Source organism: Antrostomus carolinensis, unplaced genomic scaffold (assembly GCF_000700745.2).
Source record: "Antrostomus carolinensis isolate BGI_N321 unplaced genomic scaffold, ASM70074v2 scaffold4246, whole genome shotgun sequence".
Lineage (NCBI taxonomy): Eukaryota > Metazoa > Chordata > Aves > Caprimulgiformes > Caprimulgidae > Antrostomus > Antrostomus carolinensis.
The window spans coordinates 21680-41687 of record NW_010323782.1 but is presented as its reverse complement, the minus strand read 5'-3'; the positions used below and the strand labels follow the sequence as shown (position 1 = coordinate 41687).

The following is a 20008-nucleotide window of genomic DNA, read 5'->3' as shown; positions in this document are numbered from 1 at the left end:
CTTTCCCTCTCTCCCTGAGAACTGCAGAGTTCCTGCCAAAGCATGTGCTTAAAATGGTGATTAAGATAATAAAGCCATGTGTGTGGGAACTATATAATGGTGGTGGAAATACAGGGCTCACTATACCCTTCTGCCTCACGTTCAGCAGCTCCTCAGCATTCTTAATGCTACTGTGACAGCATGGTCTCATCTCTTCAAATGTTTACTGTCAGCTACCATTCTGGCATACTGACAATGTTACCACAGAAGGAACAAAAGAAAAATCAGATTATTTTATGGGATACAATCATTCTTTCTAATATAATCTTAAGGGGTTGCTATAAGCAACAGTTGTGAAGTGCTTCTTTAAAAATGAAGCTTTTAAACACTTTTTATTGTATGATAACAATATAGGAATGTCATAATCTTTCTGCATGTTGAAGTTAGTTAAAAGCAGACTGAAGTCTCTGAAAGAACACCTTTAAGTTCATGCAAAAGTAACATGCAACCAGATTCAATGTTCAGAAATGTCTGTGGATGGAATAATAGGATTATACCTACAAAATTCTGTTTCTTAACAAAACTACAAGAGCTAAGAAAAAGGGCCTACGACTCTTCACGGGTAGTTCAATGGAAAACATGGTGCGACCTGTATTGTCAGTTAAAGAAAGCAAGTGAATATTAGGTTGCAAAAGGCAAATGAAAGAAGACTAAAATTCTATTAATATAAAGTGATGGTTCACTATCATCTGGAATATTATATTCAACTCTGGTCATTGCACGTAAAAAAAAATTGGAAAACAGTTCAGAGAAAAAGGAGATTAATTAAGACATGGAAAGCTTTGGCATCCAAAAAGACTGAACGGACTTGGAACAGTTAATGTAGAGAAGAGATAAATGAGGGTGGCATGTAAAATAGAAGGTGGCAGGACAAATTATAAACCTGAATGTATTTTCTCTCCCTCTACAAAGACAAAGGAAAATTAATGAAATTTTTGAAGACTATATTTTAAACTGGAAGATTTTGAGTGCAACCCCCTTCCTCAAAATTTATTAGCTTACAATAACCTGAAGATTAAGAACATAGTACCATTTAAAGCAGATTTGATGTTTCCTGAAACCTAGGCAAATTTTCATGTTTCTGAGAAAGAACCCCAGCACACACTGTGAGCAAGGAAAACATTTATCCTATTAGTGTATATTGCCATTTCCAAAACATTCTTCAGGAACAACTGATGTGGGCCACCAGCCAGGGTGGAATGCTGGTTTGATCCAGTTTCATAGACCTCTTTCACTTCATTATTGGTAAAACCTGTTTTACTCTGTAAACCACTCATTCTCCAGCCTCTTCTCTCTCATTAAGCACCCAGTATAAAGTATACTTTAACCAGTATACTGGTTAAAGCAACCAGTATAGTGTAAAGCTTTCCCCATACAACCATTAAAATACACTTATTAGTCAAAATTTCAACCTATTGACAAGGAAGCAGCAAAGATCATGTGATTCTCATCAAATACAAGATCCTCTAATTCTTTTACTCAGTTTATCCCTCATTTTCAGAGCCTTTCGTATGCCTTATTTTATTTCTTTATTTTCCTGTACATTTCCCTCCTTACCTTCCACTCAACTGGAAAGTTTTGTTCTCACTGTATGGTAAGTACTTCTGTTTACATCTATTTTACTATCTCAATCTGTCTGTCTGCTTTACTCAAAATCTAAGTCAATCACCCAATTTCAGTTTTCTTGTCACACTGGCATTCACTGGTATGTTTCTGTTTAATATAAAATGATTACTAAAGTCTGGCTTTCTAATGTTCTCTCTCTTCTTGCACCAGCTTTTAAATAAAGGTATGTTCACATGTCTTATGGCATGCACGGTGTTACTGACCTGTGCAAAATACTGTGGTCTGCATTTTATTTAGCCAGCACTTACAAACTAGATACAATACAGAAAGACAACCAATAGTTTACAGTATATCACTATAAAGTATATACAGTATAGCACAGTATATATACTGTACATAGTTATATGAGCACACGCATACATATTTATCAGTAGTAATGGATTATGGATCTCAGAATGTGAAAAGGCCCAGCTCTGGGATTTGAACACTGACTAGCCTATCAGGAAACATTAAGCCTCAGTTTCCACTCTGTTAAGTACTTCGCCAAATGCTGGAGGTACTGTTATGTGGCTGCTTTTACTCTTCAGGCCAATAAACTGCTAAAGATCATACCAGTCCATGCTTAAAATACAACAGCTTTTCTTATGTTGAAAGTATAGTGAATAGATTAGTGGAAAGTCCCTTTCCATTCTGTAAATTCCCATTTGCTTTTACCTTATGATAATTTCTTTTAATACTGGATTCAGAGTCAACTAGCAAGTCCACATCCTATCATTTCTTTGTGAGTGATGACCCTTAAAATAAGGATTCAGGAATCAAGGAAGTATAGGCGTTAACAGCACATATCCCCCACTAAATTATGTAAGTCTAGAAGATACTGATAAAAAAGTCAGTCTTCCAGTGTCTGTAATCACCATTCAGTGGTTAGCTCCAGTGGTTAGCAGCAGAAATATAGTGGGGAATGTTTGAGACATACTCTCTGCTTCTTTCTTGAAATATTTATCCTTCTTCTCTGTGCACCCAGTTGTATATATGCAAATAAAAAAGCCTGTATACAACTCATTAAATAACGAAAACAGTCCGTGCAACACTGCATTTTCTGAAGTAGTCACTGTATTTTTCTGAGAGGGGTGAAAGTCAGATGTAGTGTTTGTATGATATAGATGAATGACTGAATTGGGTCAGGGAGGGTCAGCGAGGTCAGTCTTAACAGCAGTAATAATGAACTGACAGATGTGATATTATTCACATCCTAAGAAGAAACCACAGTAGCTCCAATTTTGCAAAGCTGAAAAGCACAGGTCAGATACCGACAAGCCATAAAATTGCCTTGAAATTGTTAAACTCTACTTCATCTTTTAAAATCTCATTGTAGAGGTCTGTTTTTAAACTTTCAAGTACAACAGGATGTATGTTCAGGAGACCTCTTCCCTTTCACTTCAGGCATCTGTTCCCCTCACCTTCCTTATCTGAAATTCTTAACGTCATCTTATATCATCAAGGTGCTTACAAGCTTTTTCTTCTGAATACACTCTCCAACTCATCTACTTCTAGCCAGATGCTCCTTACCACAGTTGCTGGCACAGCTACTTTCCCACTATTTCCCTAAATGGAACTCCCAGATTCCCTTCCAAAACACTGCCTCTGCCATCTTCAGTGTAGAAAGAAGCTCACGCTGAGTCTCTGTCTGTCTTGCCAGCAAGCTCACCTTTTGCTTTTGCTCCTCCCTTGCACAGAAGACAATGCAGCAGTAACTTTCTTTCTGTGCCCACATAACCTCTCAGTCACATTGCTCTTGAAGCCTGCAAGCTCTACAGCACCTTTGCTATGACTCTGCTCTATGGTCAGGGGATGGCTGTACATTTTATAAATATTTCTGCTGTATATGATGGCACACAACCTTATCAGCAGGCATGCTCTTTTCTATCTACAAGTGCATGGTATTAACATGATGACTATACCACAGATACCATTCAACCACCTTACTTTTGCCTTCTGAGAGTATCCTCTGACCTCATACTGCTTTAGCAGAATACTTATTATGGGTGGTATATGTTGCTGATGGTTTCTTGCAAAGATGTGCTTCTCTAAACAGGGAATCTGATGAATAAAGTGACTGAAGGTGAGTGCTGTGGTTTAACCCTAGTAGGCAGCTCAGTCCCACACTCGCTCGCTTACTAACCCATGCAATGGAGGAGAGAATTGGGAGACTAAAAGTGAGAAAACTCGTGGGCTGAGATAAAAACAGTTTAATAGGTAAAGCAAAAACTGTGTACACAAGCAAAGCAAAACAAGGAATTAATTCCCTAGTTCCCATTGACAGACAGATGCTTGGTCATCCCCAGGAAAGCAGGGCTCCATCATGTAGCAGTTACTTGGGAAGACAAACACCATCACTCTGAACGTTGTTCCCTTCCTTCTTCTTCCCCCAGCTTTATATGCTGAGCCTGACGTCGTATGGTGTGGACTATCACTTTGGTCAGTTGGGGTCAGCTGTCCCAGCTGTGTCCCCTCACACCTTCTTGTGCACCTCCAGCCTACTGTCTGGTGGGGTGGCATGAGAAGCAGAAAAAGCCTTGGCTTTGTGTAAGCACTGCTAGCAGTAACTAAAACATCAGTGTGTTACCAATACTCCTTTCAGCACAAATCCAAAACATAACCGCATACCAGCTACTATGAAGAAAATTAATATTATCTCAGCCAAAACCAGCACAACGAGCAACCCTGAAGGCAATGGGGTTTGTAGCTTGCAGTGAAAAGCCACTCACTTGCAGAAAAGCAAGGATTCCTGAACTCTTAAAAACCAACTCAGAAGACAGTTTTAACTATGGATTGTGAGTAGTATATACAAAACTAACTCATAAGAGAACATAAAGGTCTTAAATATTTTCATATGCCTGCATTTTTCTTTTATATCTGAATCTGAATGTGTATTCCAAAATTCCTACCGGATATAACACATGAATTTATAAAAATAACAAAAATTAATACATAGGAAAATACTGTTTTCTGCAAGTTCATTGAAAAAAAGGTCAGATTACGCACATTTCAGTAATGGTTTCTGGAAGGTTCGTTGGGATCTCAGTAAGGCCTTTCCCACGACAGTCCACAATGTTGTTACTACAGGTGCATGCAGTAGGGCAGTGCAAGACACTGCAGGATGGAGCCATGAAGGATTGGTGACCTGCAAAGGCAAAGAATTTCTCCTAAAATTGCACAATATTGTCAAACAGTAGTGCAGTTTACCTCAACAGCAAAGCATCACATTTTCCAAATCCTTGAAAAATTTAAGGCAGAACTTCTAAAATAAACATTGTAGACTATCAATACTTTTGAATTGTGTTAATTTAAATACTCAGTTAATAGCAATATTTTGATATTACTGAGAGATGAAAAATGAATGCTAAACTACTGTGCTAGCACTACATAATTTTTCAACTTCTTTAGCAACTGACATTTAAAATCATCTTGTTAAAGATGACTGTCATCCATTTTTCAGTTATATTTCATTGATTCTGTGTTTTTTAAAACTAATTATTTATTTTTCAGATTGTGTAGTATTAAAAATGCACGTCAACAGAAATGAATGAACTTGGCTACAAAAACTGAAGGTGTCCTGCTAGTTATGTTCTGTTCTGCAAATACTTATTTGAGTATAGTCCTTCAGCTATACATCGCTTACAGACAATTTTGGAGTTACGACATTTCCATTCAGTCACACAAACATGAGTAAAAGTTTCAGCTTCACAGATCATATTCTCTGCGTTAGCTCAGCAGACTTCTTCCTCCCACAATCTACCATTCTTACTAACTCAGGTGGCTAATTTACATGACTCACTTTTTCCTCCCAGATACTTGTGCTATATGTTAAACTTGGCATTTATAATTGCATTTAAACATAATCACTTCATATTTAGGTATGTTTTAGAAAGTAAACAACTTACTATATTTCTTATCAAATAGATATTTTCCTATTTCCTTCAAATAGATAGATTGCACATTTTATAATACATTAATGCACTCATTCTTGTATCGATTTAATGATACAGAATTGCTATTTTGTAATGATACGGAAAGGTACAATGGGATGAGAAAGGCATGAAGGCCTCTTTTTCTTACTTTTTTATTAAAGAAAAAAAGCCAGAGTCTGTTTTGAAATTCTCAGGAAAAAAAAACAACCTTCTTGACTATGAAATCACAACTTAATCTAGCATCTCTCACTACATATATATGTGTAATATATTAACACAGGAAGGGTACATTGACAATATAAGTTGCAGCCAGTGCTGTTCCTACTTACAACTTCAAATAACAACTGCTCAAGTTTTAAATTAATGAAAAGGTTAGTCTTTTGAGATAGTTGTTTATAATACAATAATTTTATTTCATATTTATGTATGTGTTACAAAAGTACAAAGAGCTGCCAAAGCAAATGAGACATACTACTTTTTTTAATACTAACAGGCAGGAAAATTTTCACCTACCTTTATCAAACAAAATACAGTGATCCAGGGAGAAAACATGGTTATTTCCCTTCCTCAAAATCAGCATTATAATGACCAAGTTATAAAACTGTTCTTGAAACTTGGGCTCTGCAGCCATACCATTTAAAAAATAAGATACACGAAATTATCTTGTTAGGAGCCCTTTTTAGTGCACAGAAAGGCAGAACTGATGGTAAGAGTACCATTAGCGTTTGCCATGCGAAGATGGCCTTAAACGTTGATGTCAGAGGCTGTTTTAATACGGACAAAACACTGTGCTCTCCACAAAAATCTTTTAAAAGCATAGATCTATGCAAATTTTGGCATAATTCACAACAGGCTTCTGGGGTTCTGCAGAAAATTAACCAGTAGAAGCAACCCTGCTGGATCACTGAAAAGACAGATAGTTTTTAAGGTTTTTCAGGAAACTTGAAACAGTAGACAAAGTTTACAGAAAATTTTAAATCTGAGTCTAAAAATATTGAAATAAGAAAGATAAACTTGCCTTCTTCCTCATCTAGAAGATATGAATAAAGGAAAAAAAAATGAATAGAGAAAATGTGATTAGTAATGAACTGTTAGTCATTTCATTATTTCATATCAGAAAAAAATCTGATGCACTAAAGCATACCAATAACATTCAGAAAGTTACTTAGAGATTCAGAATATTATTTAAATGAGAGAAAATAACAAGAACAAGCAACAACCTATAAAGTTAAAAAGAATAATTTATTACTAAAGGCCTTACGTTCCCAGTCAGTGCACCTTTTATTCCATTTTCTGCATCTCTGCCCCATAATTTTACTATTAAAAGGCTATATAATCTATGTGAATGCAGCATTTACACAAAATTTGTAAGGACAGCAGCACCCCCACAATGGATACAAATAGCGATAAAAAGAGATTAGTTTGTTTTTTAATAAACATTAACACTTAGATTATGCAAAAGCTAGCAAAAGGCACCATGCAGCACTGGCAGTCACCACTGAACTGTCAGTAGGTGTGTTTTAAAACAGGACTCGGTGAGCAAATCTGTCTCCCTTACCACTGCAGACAAACTCCCGTTTTTGGACCTCGGCTACGTTGTGCCCCCGCAGGTGGGATGGCCCCATGCACTGGGTGTAGAGCCCAACCCGTGGCCGCTGCCGCAGCCAGTCAGACAGCCAGGCCAGGTGGCAATCACAGTAGAGGTTGTTGGAGTGAAGACGACTGCATGTAAAAAAACATGTCAATATTTTCAAATTGGGAAGAACAAACAGAAAAGCAACCAATTTTCCCAGCTCTACCTTCAGCAAGCAACTATGTTGATTTATTAATAAAAATTGTAAATTAGGTAGCAATTCTTCACATCTTTCACTGAAAGTCTGGGAGTTAAATGCTAATAAATAAAACTATACAGGCAGCAAAATTACTTTTTATTTGTGGTCTAATTAATTGGAAAAAAAAAAAAAGGCTTCCTAATAAAATAACCTATCTGTAGTTTCTTTTCTCTTGTCTAAAAGAAAGAAGTAAATATACAAGAGCTCGAAAGCTGCCGTGGGACTCTCTAGTCCAGATCTGTACAAACAGTGAATAAGAAAAAAAAGTCTCAAGTAAATTGCCCTACAGTGATAATATACTGTCAGAAAAAAAGAGTTGATAAAAGATTTGGTCTCCAATTAGGTATATCTGTAAGTCTGGCCATTATTAGTCTCTATAGAAACAGTCTGCAAAATCCCTTTACCAGGTCATATTCATTTTCTGCTGAACAAGACAGAGTAATAACTCAATATAAAACACTTTCTTTCACATCCCTTTTCTGATTTCCTCTCTTTTTGTTTAATCACAGAAAGGAGGATTAGCTGCTTTTGGCTCTGAAGGACCAACGTTCTAAGCAATGCCTGAAATTAAAAGACCAAATGGCAGCAAGTGATGGAATTAAGTAAGTTGCCTCTCTGTTGGCAGGGTCCAACACAAGACCATGGCTCCTTGCCAAGTGGCAAAAAGTACTTTGCCATTGATAAAATATCAGACAAATGTATTCATTAAATTAGGTAAATTACTTTTTTCTGGCTCTTACTTTTCTCTGGCTCTTACATTTTCTCAAATACAGAAAAAGATGTCCACAGCTATAAATCAAATCCTTTCTCAGAATCATCCATAACAGAGTAATGTCATTCTGGTCCTTTTTAGCTGATGTGCTTAACCCTAGCTAAATAACTGGAAAAGAATTATAAGAAAATCAGAATTTAGACAAGGGGTCTAATTAATCCATTAAAAAAACCCTGAAAAGCAACATAAAATGTGTGACCAACATAAACAAAAGATTTTAACTAACTCTTTTTTTTTCGCCCATAAATGACTAGAAATTAAAGGCAATGTATTTTCCTGTGCTAATACTTGGGCGAATCCTTTGCAAATATAGCTTACAACACAGCACACTCATTCAGTACAATCTGCGGCCAGCTGTAGGCAAGAACACCATTGCAAATTAGAACTAATGCCGCTGAAATCAATACGGTTATACAAGCATATTTTGACTGCAAATGGGATGTTACAGCTATAAGCTAGGACTCTGTGTGTCCCATTTTATTTTGTTTCTAAAATAACTTTTCAAAAGGTTAAAAATCCCATCAAAAAAGTGTAAATGTTGCTAATGTGATTCACTGTAATTTATGGTTCAGTATAGAAACTGTATTTGAAGGTTTGAAAGAGGCACAGACATTCGTGTTTTCAAGTCTCAGACTTGAAAGAATGGAATGAAATTCTATTCTCAAAATATAGCTGAGGCCACCAAAAGCCCATGGTCAGCACAATTTAAGTACTCTTGTATTTGTCCAAGCAAGAATAGTTACAATTCTGTTATGAAATCAACAGAACTACTCACCTGCGTGAAGTTTCTCCACTTACAAATGGAATGTTAACTCGAGTGAATAGCCTTACTGATTTCAAAACAGTTATGCAACCCAACATGCGTAAAAGAAAATGGACAGGCTCTTTGTAAAAGCAGTTCTTTAACAGTAAGAACTACTCTTGAACTCTTATGGAAATATCCCATTTATTTTTGATTCCCACTTCACTGGAAAACTTGTTTGAAAGAGTCTCAGGACTAAATCTTGATATATTCTGGTTTTGACATTCAACACAATATACATTTATTCTTAGTTCAGTATAAACATACAAAAGAAATAACTCCAAACTGTATGATTTGCATATACCCTTTTTTCACCATGTTCTGTTTTAGAAGCCTGAAGTGTTCGTCTATGAAAGTCATAACCTCTAAAAATGGGGACCTTATTGTAAATGCTGACACAACTTTAATTATAATAGCACTACCGGATGATGCTATAACTTTATGTTACAAAGAATGTTGGAGAGCCAGTTTAGTTTAATTAGGTCTGCTAGCAGTACAGTAATAAAAGCATAAAGATTTCCCATTTATCACATCTGACAGCCAATCAAAGATTCTTCCATGTTCCTAAATGAAATGTGACCCATTCAATAGCTCAAAGTAAAACAAATTTTTGACTTTCAAAAAACATCAATTTCTCTCTATATACAGCTGTAACATATAAAAAAGACTCCCTCCCTGCCCCTGTCTTTTTTGTTAGAAGGTGAAGCTTTTCCATGACTGAATACAAAACTATAGAAAACCCAGCTGGGAAAAGGTCATGAAACCATTTTCATAGACTTATTCATCCCACATCCTATAAAAGCTGATGAAAAAGTATGCAACTACTTCTTTATCTCCTGAGCCCCAACTATCAGGTTCGGCATCACTTGTTAGTTTTACCTTTCAGAATTAGCTGCCATACACACACACAGCACACACAGACTTCACGCTCATCAACCTCATGATACCTCAATATTTTTTTAATGGAGCTTATGCTGTCTTTGCCTGTATATGTATTTCTAGACCACTGACAAAACTTGATAGAGGAAAAAATGGTATGCTGGACTGAACAAAATGGCAGCCAGTTTCAGTGGGACTACTTACAATGTTCTGAGTTTTGGCATATGGTTGAAACTTGCCACAGACAGTCGAGTAATGTTGTTATTGTTGAGAGTGCTGTGAAGTCAAGAAGAAGCATATTAACATGCTACAGTTATGTCACATTTAGTACACTTTTTAAAAAGGCATAACTAATGAGATCATGGTGTACTGTTTTCAGGGATGAGTATAATGAAAAAAAAAACCAGCCATGCTTAACTTTATCTCCCTATTCAACCTCTGGTAAAACATTATGGTTTGATCGTAATGGTTTGATCATTCCATTAATAATCGTAAGTAATTTGAGGTCCCAGTAACCTATGATTCACTCAAATGAAGCTTCCACCAGTGTTGAGAACATCTATGGTATTCAAACTAAGGTTGTCATCTTGATATAAAGGAGAGTTATTGGAGAAAATTAATTGATTCTAGGAGTCTGGATTTTCTTTCTAGATTCTGAGAGTCCATATGTTTTGACAGAGCATATAAGTACAAGATATGCCTGTTTTTGCAAGAATTTTAGGAAAAGTTTAACTCTGGGCTGCAATCAGATTTTTCATGGAACAGAGTTCCTATAGATGATCCAGAGCTGCATGAACAATAGGGGAACTTCTGCTATACAATGGAAGGGGTCAGGAATCTTAATACTTTAGCAAAGTAATAATTTAAATTTTAGTCAAGGTGCCTGGAGGTTGAGTTAGGAACTAGGAACAAATCTTCTAGCACAGACCCATCATATCTGGTAAGTGTAGTTTATAAAGATAATGAATCTTTATGAATGATCCTGCTGTTAAATATTGTCTTTAGGCTCCAAATAAAATACAAACAAGCTTGACTTCAGAACAAGGAAATAAATGATTCAGTTTTGATTTAGAGATTACACATTTAAGCAGAATGGAGAAAGAGCTCTGGGAGTTTAAACACATAACTATGGCACTAATAATTCCCACTGACCATTTTCCCTTTTGAAATAAAAAGTGGTTTACATTTTTCTTTTTCTTTTTTTTTTTTTTTTTAAGCCACAAAGTGTAATTTGTCCTCATTTTTAATAAATTTTTGAGTACTCTTTGATCCTGAAACACAGAAAGGTAAATTTACAGCACCCTGAACAGGGTCAGGCTATACAGCTCCACATTAACGAGGCAATTAATTACTGGTGCAATGTGCTGTATTTTACCTTTGTGTGCTTACTCATTCCACGTCCTAAATGTTTTCTTCACTGTGCATAAGGGATCTCCCCTGTGTGCCCTTAGGGCTACATAAACAAAGAGGGGAATAATCAAAAGAAGAAAAAGGGAGAATCATGTCTTTTTCAAAGCAGAACAAAACCGAAATAACAAAAAATGGACAAGTAGGTATATCTGCAAAAGGTGCCTTGATGGATAAATGACAATCATTAAATCTTGTCAGGATTTTCCTACAATGTCCACATGGTAAATGACAGCTCCCATGGTTCTTCCTGCATGACTTCTTACAAGGTTTTGAAATCGTACCTTTTCAATGAAGGGAACAGAAATCAGTATGTATTTCCATAGCTGTTCAAGATTGTATGTTTATAATTTTTTTTTTCATTTTCAAGTTCAGGTTTGATGTTTGCTTTGCTATTTCATATACACGAGATACTAATTTATTTTTGCGAAAGTACAGAAAGGTGTCAGGATTAGACATAAGGGATACATAAGGAATTAAGTAATTTCATAACTATTTCTATCTAATGATGAAATGCTTGATTTCATTACAGAGATATAATCTTTAAAAAAGTTGGTTGAATACTTTTACCTAAGCGTTACATACTATTGCAAAGAGTGTGATGACTGGAAGACATTTTTAAAATTTCTTAGGTACTTTAATTTTTTAATATGAAAGCACTATGTGTTTTCCTATAGCCACTGTTTCCCCAGTACAGCAGATTTTCCCTTTGGAAAAAAAAAAAAAAAAAAAAAGAAAAAAGAAAAAAAGAAAAAAAGAAAAAAAAAGAAAGAGACAAAGGAAAAATAAAATTTCACAGAAATTCACAAGGAGAATTATACCTATAATTGCCTTCATTTTTCAGAACTGTCCAGATTTCAGGTTGACTTGGTATGTTTAACATTAACAGCCTCTAAGATTCTACAATTATTTAACCAATATATAAGACCTGTTATTTGGTAAACCTTTCAAACTGTCACTGAACAGGATTACAACCTAGGTAACTTTAAAGCTTTATCATATACTTATAGTTTGAAGTAATACACACATTCTGTGCTTCGATAGAATAATTAACTGCAAATGAAAACAAAATACATAGTCTCATATGCTACACAGTGCATATACAGTATGGTCTGATCTATGTATGTTTCATTCCTTAAGATATATTGGAAAGGAAGCTGAACTAGATATGAACTCTTCGGTACTGTTTGAAACAGCTATTTCAATTTTTTAAAAACTTACATCTCTACATCATTGCTTATCACATAACATAATTCAGATAGTGTACATTTAGTTGTATACTTGAACAGTGCTAATATTCTACGTATATTCATTGATAAAATTCTAACTACCTACTTTTTCAGCAGACTATTATTTTAAGAGGTTTTTTTTATTTTTTGCATTCATTGAAATTGATGTGTAAATTTTACCACTGACTTCAAGTGACAAGGATAATCTTTTAAAAATACTAAAAATTGCATTAATAATTAATGCTAAAATTTCTGCATTAAAATTGCAGATTTTTTTTTTAATATATATTTAACACTTTCATTTGTAAAGAAAGGCTTGTATTAAAAAACATAATAACCAGATTAAGCCATCACAGGAAAAGTTATTCCGTCATATATATGAGTTCCAAAGACAAAAATCTCACAGAACATCAGGTTTACTGAGAGACAACCAACAATTCATCAACTTCACAATTAGATGCAACATTGAACCTACAGTACATTTTACATGGCTTTATACCAGAAAGTTAACAGTAGACCTGTTATTCTAGAATCACTACATTAAAAACAAACAAACCCAAGCACCAAACAAATTTAGCTATCAGATCCATTTACTCAGAAGACAAATTATTGCTTAATAACAAAAAAACTTTATCACCAGCAGCTCACATATTCTTTAGTTTCTTGGACATATAGCCGCTATCTATTGCCAAAGAAGTTTATTTTCTTCAGAATCTTAAAAAAACCTCCTAAAATCCAGCAAAAAAAATCCTCCCTTACTCCCTCCAAGGTGTTGTGATTTACCAAGTGTGATTCAAACTACCATGAAGTAATTCATTGATACACAAAGTCTTTCACTTCTCGTAACGTAGAAAGCTCAGGAAAAATGTGACATTTTGACTGACAGAGCAAATAGTTCAGGAATGTGTCTTGTGCCTCAGATTCTTTGAGAACTGTGGCACTTCGCTCATTACAGTAACCATTTTCAGGTCAGAGGTCACCGATGATAATTTTGTTACCTCTAACCTCACTGATGGACACTTTGAGATAGTGAGAAAAAGTATGCAAGAGTATTGCAATACTAACCTTCAGTGACATAAAAAACACGTATACAAATTTATACACATAAAATTTAAAATGTTTAAAAAAAATGCAGTTAACGTGGACATGCTAAACATCTCCACACATAACGGTAGTGTTGGATAGAAAAGTGCCTCTTTGAAAACATCCAGATTGTCAAATACATGTAGTATGTTGTTCCTTAAACAGAGTCTGAAAGACCAAATTGATGTCAGAGTATACAACAAAAGCAATCCTGAAAATGTTCGGCTCTTCAACAGTGATGGATAATTTACAAAATTAATTGGTTTCATTAATACTGCCCTCCCCCATTTTAAAGAGAAATATATTCTTTTCTTACAGTATCTGCCATCTGCTTTTTTCTATTTTTTTTTAATTGTGTTTAATGGCTGTCTGTCAGAGTAAAGGAATATCACTGCCTCTCCACACTGTCTTACCATTTCATAGCACATCGCAGTGGATTATTTTAAGACATATTTTCACTCGACCATCCTGACACCAGGCTGCAGCTCACAGATAAGCTTTTACATTACTACTCCCAGATACTGAGCTCTTGCTACAAGTAAGAGATACGGGAATACTTACAGCACTTCCAGGTCGCGCAGAGCCCTAAATGCCCCATCTTCAATACAGCTGATCTGGTTGTAATCCAGTTGCCTGTTAAACAGATTAGGAAGGTATTTGTAAGGGAAACAAGCACCGGCAGCGTGAGGTGCAAAGCAAAGCTCCCGCAGGGCCGGGGAGCTAGGCCACGCTGATGGAGACGCTCTCGCAAACACGCTCGTAGGCTCGGGGCTGTCACACAGCGTGCTGGCCTGGACGCTGCCACAGAAATCCCTTTTTGTTCTGAACTGTCTGCGCAAAACAGCAGCGCTGGGAAAGCTCCAGTAAATAATAACTGCACCTTATATTAAATGCCAAAGGAATGCAATTTCATTACATCAAGAAAAGCTATCCATTAAAAGCTCTCAGCGTCATCTTGCTGAAACAATTTCATTAAGGTAAAGGACGGTAAATCACTTAATGTCACACGCATCCCCTCGGTGACCTAACAGAATCCATTTATCAGAGCAGCCCAGCTGCATGTTAATTCCCCCCGCCGCGGCAGGGACCGGTGAGAGACATCACTTTTAGGGGTCTCTCTGCATGCGTGCAGAGTGGGAGGTTCAGGAGTGTGGGGGGTGATTTAGAATAATTACCTTCTAGAATATTTCTATTTGTAGAAATAATAGTGTCCAAGGTACTTACATACTTGGTTACTTATCTCCTTTAATTCTGCTCCAAATGAAACTAGTATTTCTGCTGTAACCTTCAGTATGTGGTTTTCTACGTACTTTGTGCTCTCTGCAATTACGTGCAGATAGGCTATTGTAACAGAGCACTTGAATTCTGGACATAAAGCTCAGCAATCCATCCTATACATTATTAATCTTTAAGTATTAAGTTATGAAAAATTTACATTCATCTGAAGAATATTATTTCCTTTTCAATTCAAAACATTGATACAGTACATACTGCTCAATTTAAAAAGTCTGCTGAAATTAACAACCATTCAAATACAAAATTGCAGTTTCTCTGCTGATGAAAGCTTTTCCTATAAATACTGCCATGTCTTACGCATTTCAGGGCACGACTTGCAAAGTAAAGATGATACAACCTCACTTTAAACAACCAGAAGATCTTCTCCTAGCTGGTAACTCATCAGTGTCAGATAATATATATGAGTAAATGTGTGTGAACAATACTAAGAAAATGAACAAAGTACAAGTGAACTCTGCCCTTCTGTCTTCAATTATATATTAGCCTGCACGGCTAATGAGGTTTTACTAAAGCATTTTCTGTTATTCTTCTGAATCTATGATAACGTTTTACTTTATTAATAAATCATCACACCCACTACTGAATGTAATGTACCAACTTCTATAAAGTTCTTCTAGTTTCATCCATATTTTTCATCTGAGTTACTACTACACAGGAATAAAATATTGTCATAACTGTAACAGTGTCTGTGTTTCTGTGTACTGAAAGCTAAATGCAAACTATAATTTCCCAAATATGATCTTTAATCATTTTGGTGCAATGTTACAGCACCAGTACTGCAGTGTTGGAATATTTAAGCCTACTTTCTCAGGCTCCTTCAATTTTCACTAATGAATTTCATTTAACAATTAAGTTAATAGCCTTTTTATTTTAAAGAGGTAAAATATATACACAGTACAATTCTCTAACCTCTTGAACAATTTATCAAAGCTATTTAAATTAGTACAATGGCATGAAATGTTACCCTTGACACAATACAAAAGAGAAATTGTTTCCAGACAAATTGGAAAAATCTTTTAATGCCATCAAATTTGCCTAATGCAGTCTGTAGGTTAATCTGTAAAAGGGTGAGCTGTATGTTTGCCCATATCTCATTATCCTTAGCTGTCAATGTATAAATCAGTGCTGACACAGCTTCTTCTAAATCATCCATATTATACACAAAGGAAAATCTTTTAACAGCAGAGAAAGCACTTGAGCAAATCTTGTCCTACACAAACTGAAAGGCAGATTTCTTTCACTAGACTGGCAGCAGCTGTGGTGCACCTGAAAACTTTTGGACTTCTTCCTTTGGTGAGTCACCATTACCACTACCTTAGCGAAGGGAAAGTTGTTTCCATTTACATTTTTTTACCAGAAAGATTACTTTGTTTCTACTGAACTCATTAGTTGGTTTCAGTTTGAGGGAAGGGAATTTTGCAGATAGGAGAGGAGAAATATTTCCTGGTTTTATAAATTACTGTCTTTGAATGATACTACCTTCTTTATGTTTTAGATGATCTTCCATCAGTTACGACCATGATATAAAACGATCAGACACACACCATGAAGAACAATTGGCATGCTATATATTTTTTAAGCTATGAAAGGTACACAACATTGAAGATGGTGTGCCTGGCTTGAATAGCAATTTACAGTATTTGTGTAAAGGTAAAAATATCCACTGTATTTATAATCCAAACAGAAAGTTAGACAATATTTCACAACCAGTGTATAATTAACTTATAATGTCCCTCTAATGCATATACTGAAGCATTCTGAATTTTTTTTGATAAAACCAGTTTCTGATAGCAAGTTGTGTGAATGATATGACTTATGACATAAGCAAGAATTCTAGAGGGAAAAAGCACATACTTCTCTAATTTCAAGTTATGCTTTATAATTTGTTTTTAGCATAATGACTTTCAAAACCATACATAAAAATCTACAATACTATAATGAAACTTTTCTCACCGCTAAGTTATTGAGCATACCAATAACCCTAACACCACTTTAGAAATCTTTTTTCCCCCGAGAGTTTCTTTTCTTGTCTTCAAATTATTAATACAACCTGAGAACGGAAACTGATCAGACTTGGACCAGCAACTCTGGCCCATCCTCATCCTTCCCCTCTTCCCAGTCTCTCCTTCATCATCTTCCCCCTCTTCCCATCTCCACAATGGGTCTTTTCTATATGGGATCTCTCCATCCCTTTGGAAAGCTGCTATTTCTTTCTGCCCTCCCTTCCACAAAGCAGCTCATTACCTTAGGCAGGTAGTTACAGTACATTACCTGTAGTTCCTGTGAGCTCATAAAATGCCTAACAACTGTCACATTCAAAATCTTCCTGTTGTCACAGATAATTAATTAGGTTTTGCAGTCATATCTGTAGCAGTACTTATGTATTTCATATATTTACTAATCTACTGCTACTGAAAAAGTTAATGTTTATGTGAGTTCAGCTATAAGAACTAGTAAGAACTAAATAAAAAGCATTCAACTAATAAGAAAATGTCTGCTTTAAATTATTTCTTATTTATTGCTTTTGCTGCTACATCGTACACTGTAGAAACATTTTGCTAACTTATATCTTCTTCCCTTTTAGCATATGTTGTTTATCAGATTATGGTAAATAAATATCTAAAAATAAAACTTGTTATCCCACAAGAAGAGCATTTAATGACTAATAGAAGATGTTGCATACATTTGAAAACTACTACTCTCATACAGAAAAAAACCTGTTAACTGACTCTTACAGAGAAAACCTTTAATTTTTCCTAGAGGCCGTGTCAAAAGCTGAGACAATTTCAGTCAATCTGTCTGCTTTACTCTCCTGTTCTTAATGGCCTGAGGGCACTCCATGGTCCCATGTGAGAGAGGTACTCTGCAGCATTACCTTCTTTGTTCAGAAGTGATTAGATTCTCCTCATGTATCAAATTAATGATAAACATTGTTTAAGAAGTCATCAGAAAAAGTCTGAAGCTTTTCTAGATCCCTATGGTGGCTTTCTCCCCAGTAAAACATTTAGAAAGCATTTCTAGTTTTAGCACATTGTATGCTGGATTTCGTATCATTGAAATTTTTCCTTGGGAAAAGAACAGAGTGCACAATATTTATCACTGCAATACAATTTCTGGAAACAGTCACTGTTTTTAATGGCTCCTTGTATTTTTTACAACAGAACTGAGTTATGTTTTCTATTTCTCAATTTCAAGAGGAATCAATTATTTCAGAGGCATAGTTCAGAAAGATTAACAAAACCATGTAAGAATATATCCTAACTTTTTATCAAACTTCAGAGAATTGCTTGTTTCCCATGACTTACTATTTATTGTGATTATTCTTTCATTTGGAAGTCAAGTGATTTTTTTCTACTTGCTGTTTATTTTGCTAATGTAGTTCATTTTGTTCTTTGCTAAATTTTCCCTGTAAAACATTTTGAATTAATACATTTTTTTCCTAATACACATAAGGGACCTTTTTCTTTTATCCCCAAATTAAAAAGCAAGACTTGCAATACTCCCAAGTAAGGTATACTTGCTGAATAAATTAGAAGAAAAGGGAGAAGAGATGTATAGTTCAATTGCTCCATCCTCTCAAAATTGTCTAGCACTACTTGCTAAACCCACAAGTATATTCCAGGAGTAAAATGAAAAAAAAAGTCAAAATGAAACAGAGGAATGACATGAAAAGGAGGATTAACACAGAATGAACAATCTGTAAGTTATGTGATGCAAAAGATACTATCACAACAGTACGACTTCCCAGAAATAATGCAGCTTAGCAATTAGATGACAAACGATTGTAATAGTGACTGTTGTAACATGGGAAGCAAATATATTCCTGCTCTATCATGGAAGCCATAATAAGCACATATCCCATGAAAGTTCTGTTAGAGTGGTTTATTTAAATATTAGTTAGGAAATTTTTATCCGTAGAACCATTTCTACTTAGTTACATCAACAAACCTCCTAGCAAGTCTCCACGACATCACTATGTCTCCCTCCCTGTTTAGTAAAGCAGAGACAGTCTGGCTTTCCAAAGCAGTGTAGATACAAAAGGGCCCAAAGGTTCCTGAGAGACCAACTAACTTTTCCATGAGACTTCACCATTGAACAGAAGCATAAACTAATTTTCTTTAAAATTCAAATCCTCAAAAATGATTTGCATTATTCTCAATATTTGACATAACCAAATAAAATTTAAAAATAAAACTGAATCCAAGTCTTCTTACAAAGAGTTTATCAACTCAGTTCAAAATAATATTCTACCTTAATTTGCTTTGTATTATCACAGGAGAATCTAGGGGAACCTGCATAAACCACAGCAACATTTGGTACTTTTCCTAGGAAAAGCATAGGTCACGTTTTTCATTAGGTTAAATTCAGATACCATGTAAAATTTTGTGTAAATATTAGCACTTAGCAGATGAAACCACACCTAATTCAGCTGCCTAGGTTTTATTCTCTTTACATTTATTGTCACTCAAATAAATACCTATTTCAGACAGATTTTAAGATTCTACCTATTTTAGACCTTCCCTCAGGGGCTCATGAGCCAAAAAAAAGACTTGTAAGGAAGCACTCAATTCACATTCAGAGATTTCTGATCATCTTCAAAGCTAAACGCTCTGCTTGATTTAAAAACATAATTGACTTTAACATTTCTCAAATAAGTTGATTGATAAAAAACCAAATAGTTTTCAGTAGGTCAAATTTTAGGAAAGTAGTCTGTAATGAAAATAACAACTTCAAAAATAGCATAGAAATGCTATTTATTTAAACAGACAGAAAGAACAACTTTTTTCCCCGAAGATTACAAGGCAAAAAGAGTTTTAGGAGGCACTAGGGAAGTGTGACTATTCTTTTCTTCATTCCTTCAGAGCTATTTTTGACTTTAATAAAAATCTTAAGTATACACAATGTATTTCACTCACATCCTGTGAAAAACCTTCTTGATGTAATACCTGAAACACAGGTGGCTGAACAGTAGTTGAATAGCAGTTGAATTAAGATTCCTAATAAGAACAAGCATGAGAAATATGCCAGTTTAAATTATTAAGGCATGTCACAGACAAGCAATGCATTGGGATCAGCACTTGTACAGATGAGTAGACAAATAGACTTCCAGTTGCAGTGGAATCTTGTGCATG

At 35.2% G+C, this 20008-nt stretch overlaps 1 protein-coding gene across 1 annotated transcript in view; it reads right to left on the bottom strand.

Moving 5' to 3' along the window:
• The window catches only part of LOC104527063 (slit homolog 2 protein), a gene marked incomplete at its 5' end in the record, with an annotated part of 93213 nt that overhangs the window by 66936 nt on the left and 6269 nt on the right, over positions 1 to 20008 (bottom strand). The window contains 4 exons of the mRNA XM_010170680.2: positions 4651 to 4789; positions 7135 to 7298; positions 10066 to 10137; positions 14142 to 14213. Of these exons, the coding sequence (XP_010168982.2) occupies positions 4651 to 4789; positions 7135 to 7298; positions 10066 to 10137; positions 14142 to 14213 (447 nt within the window). The remainder of the gene's footprint in view (positions 1 to 4650; positions 4790 to 7134; positions 7299 to 10065; positions 10138 to 14141; positions 14214 to 20008) is intronic.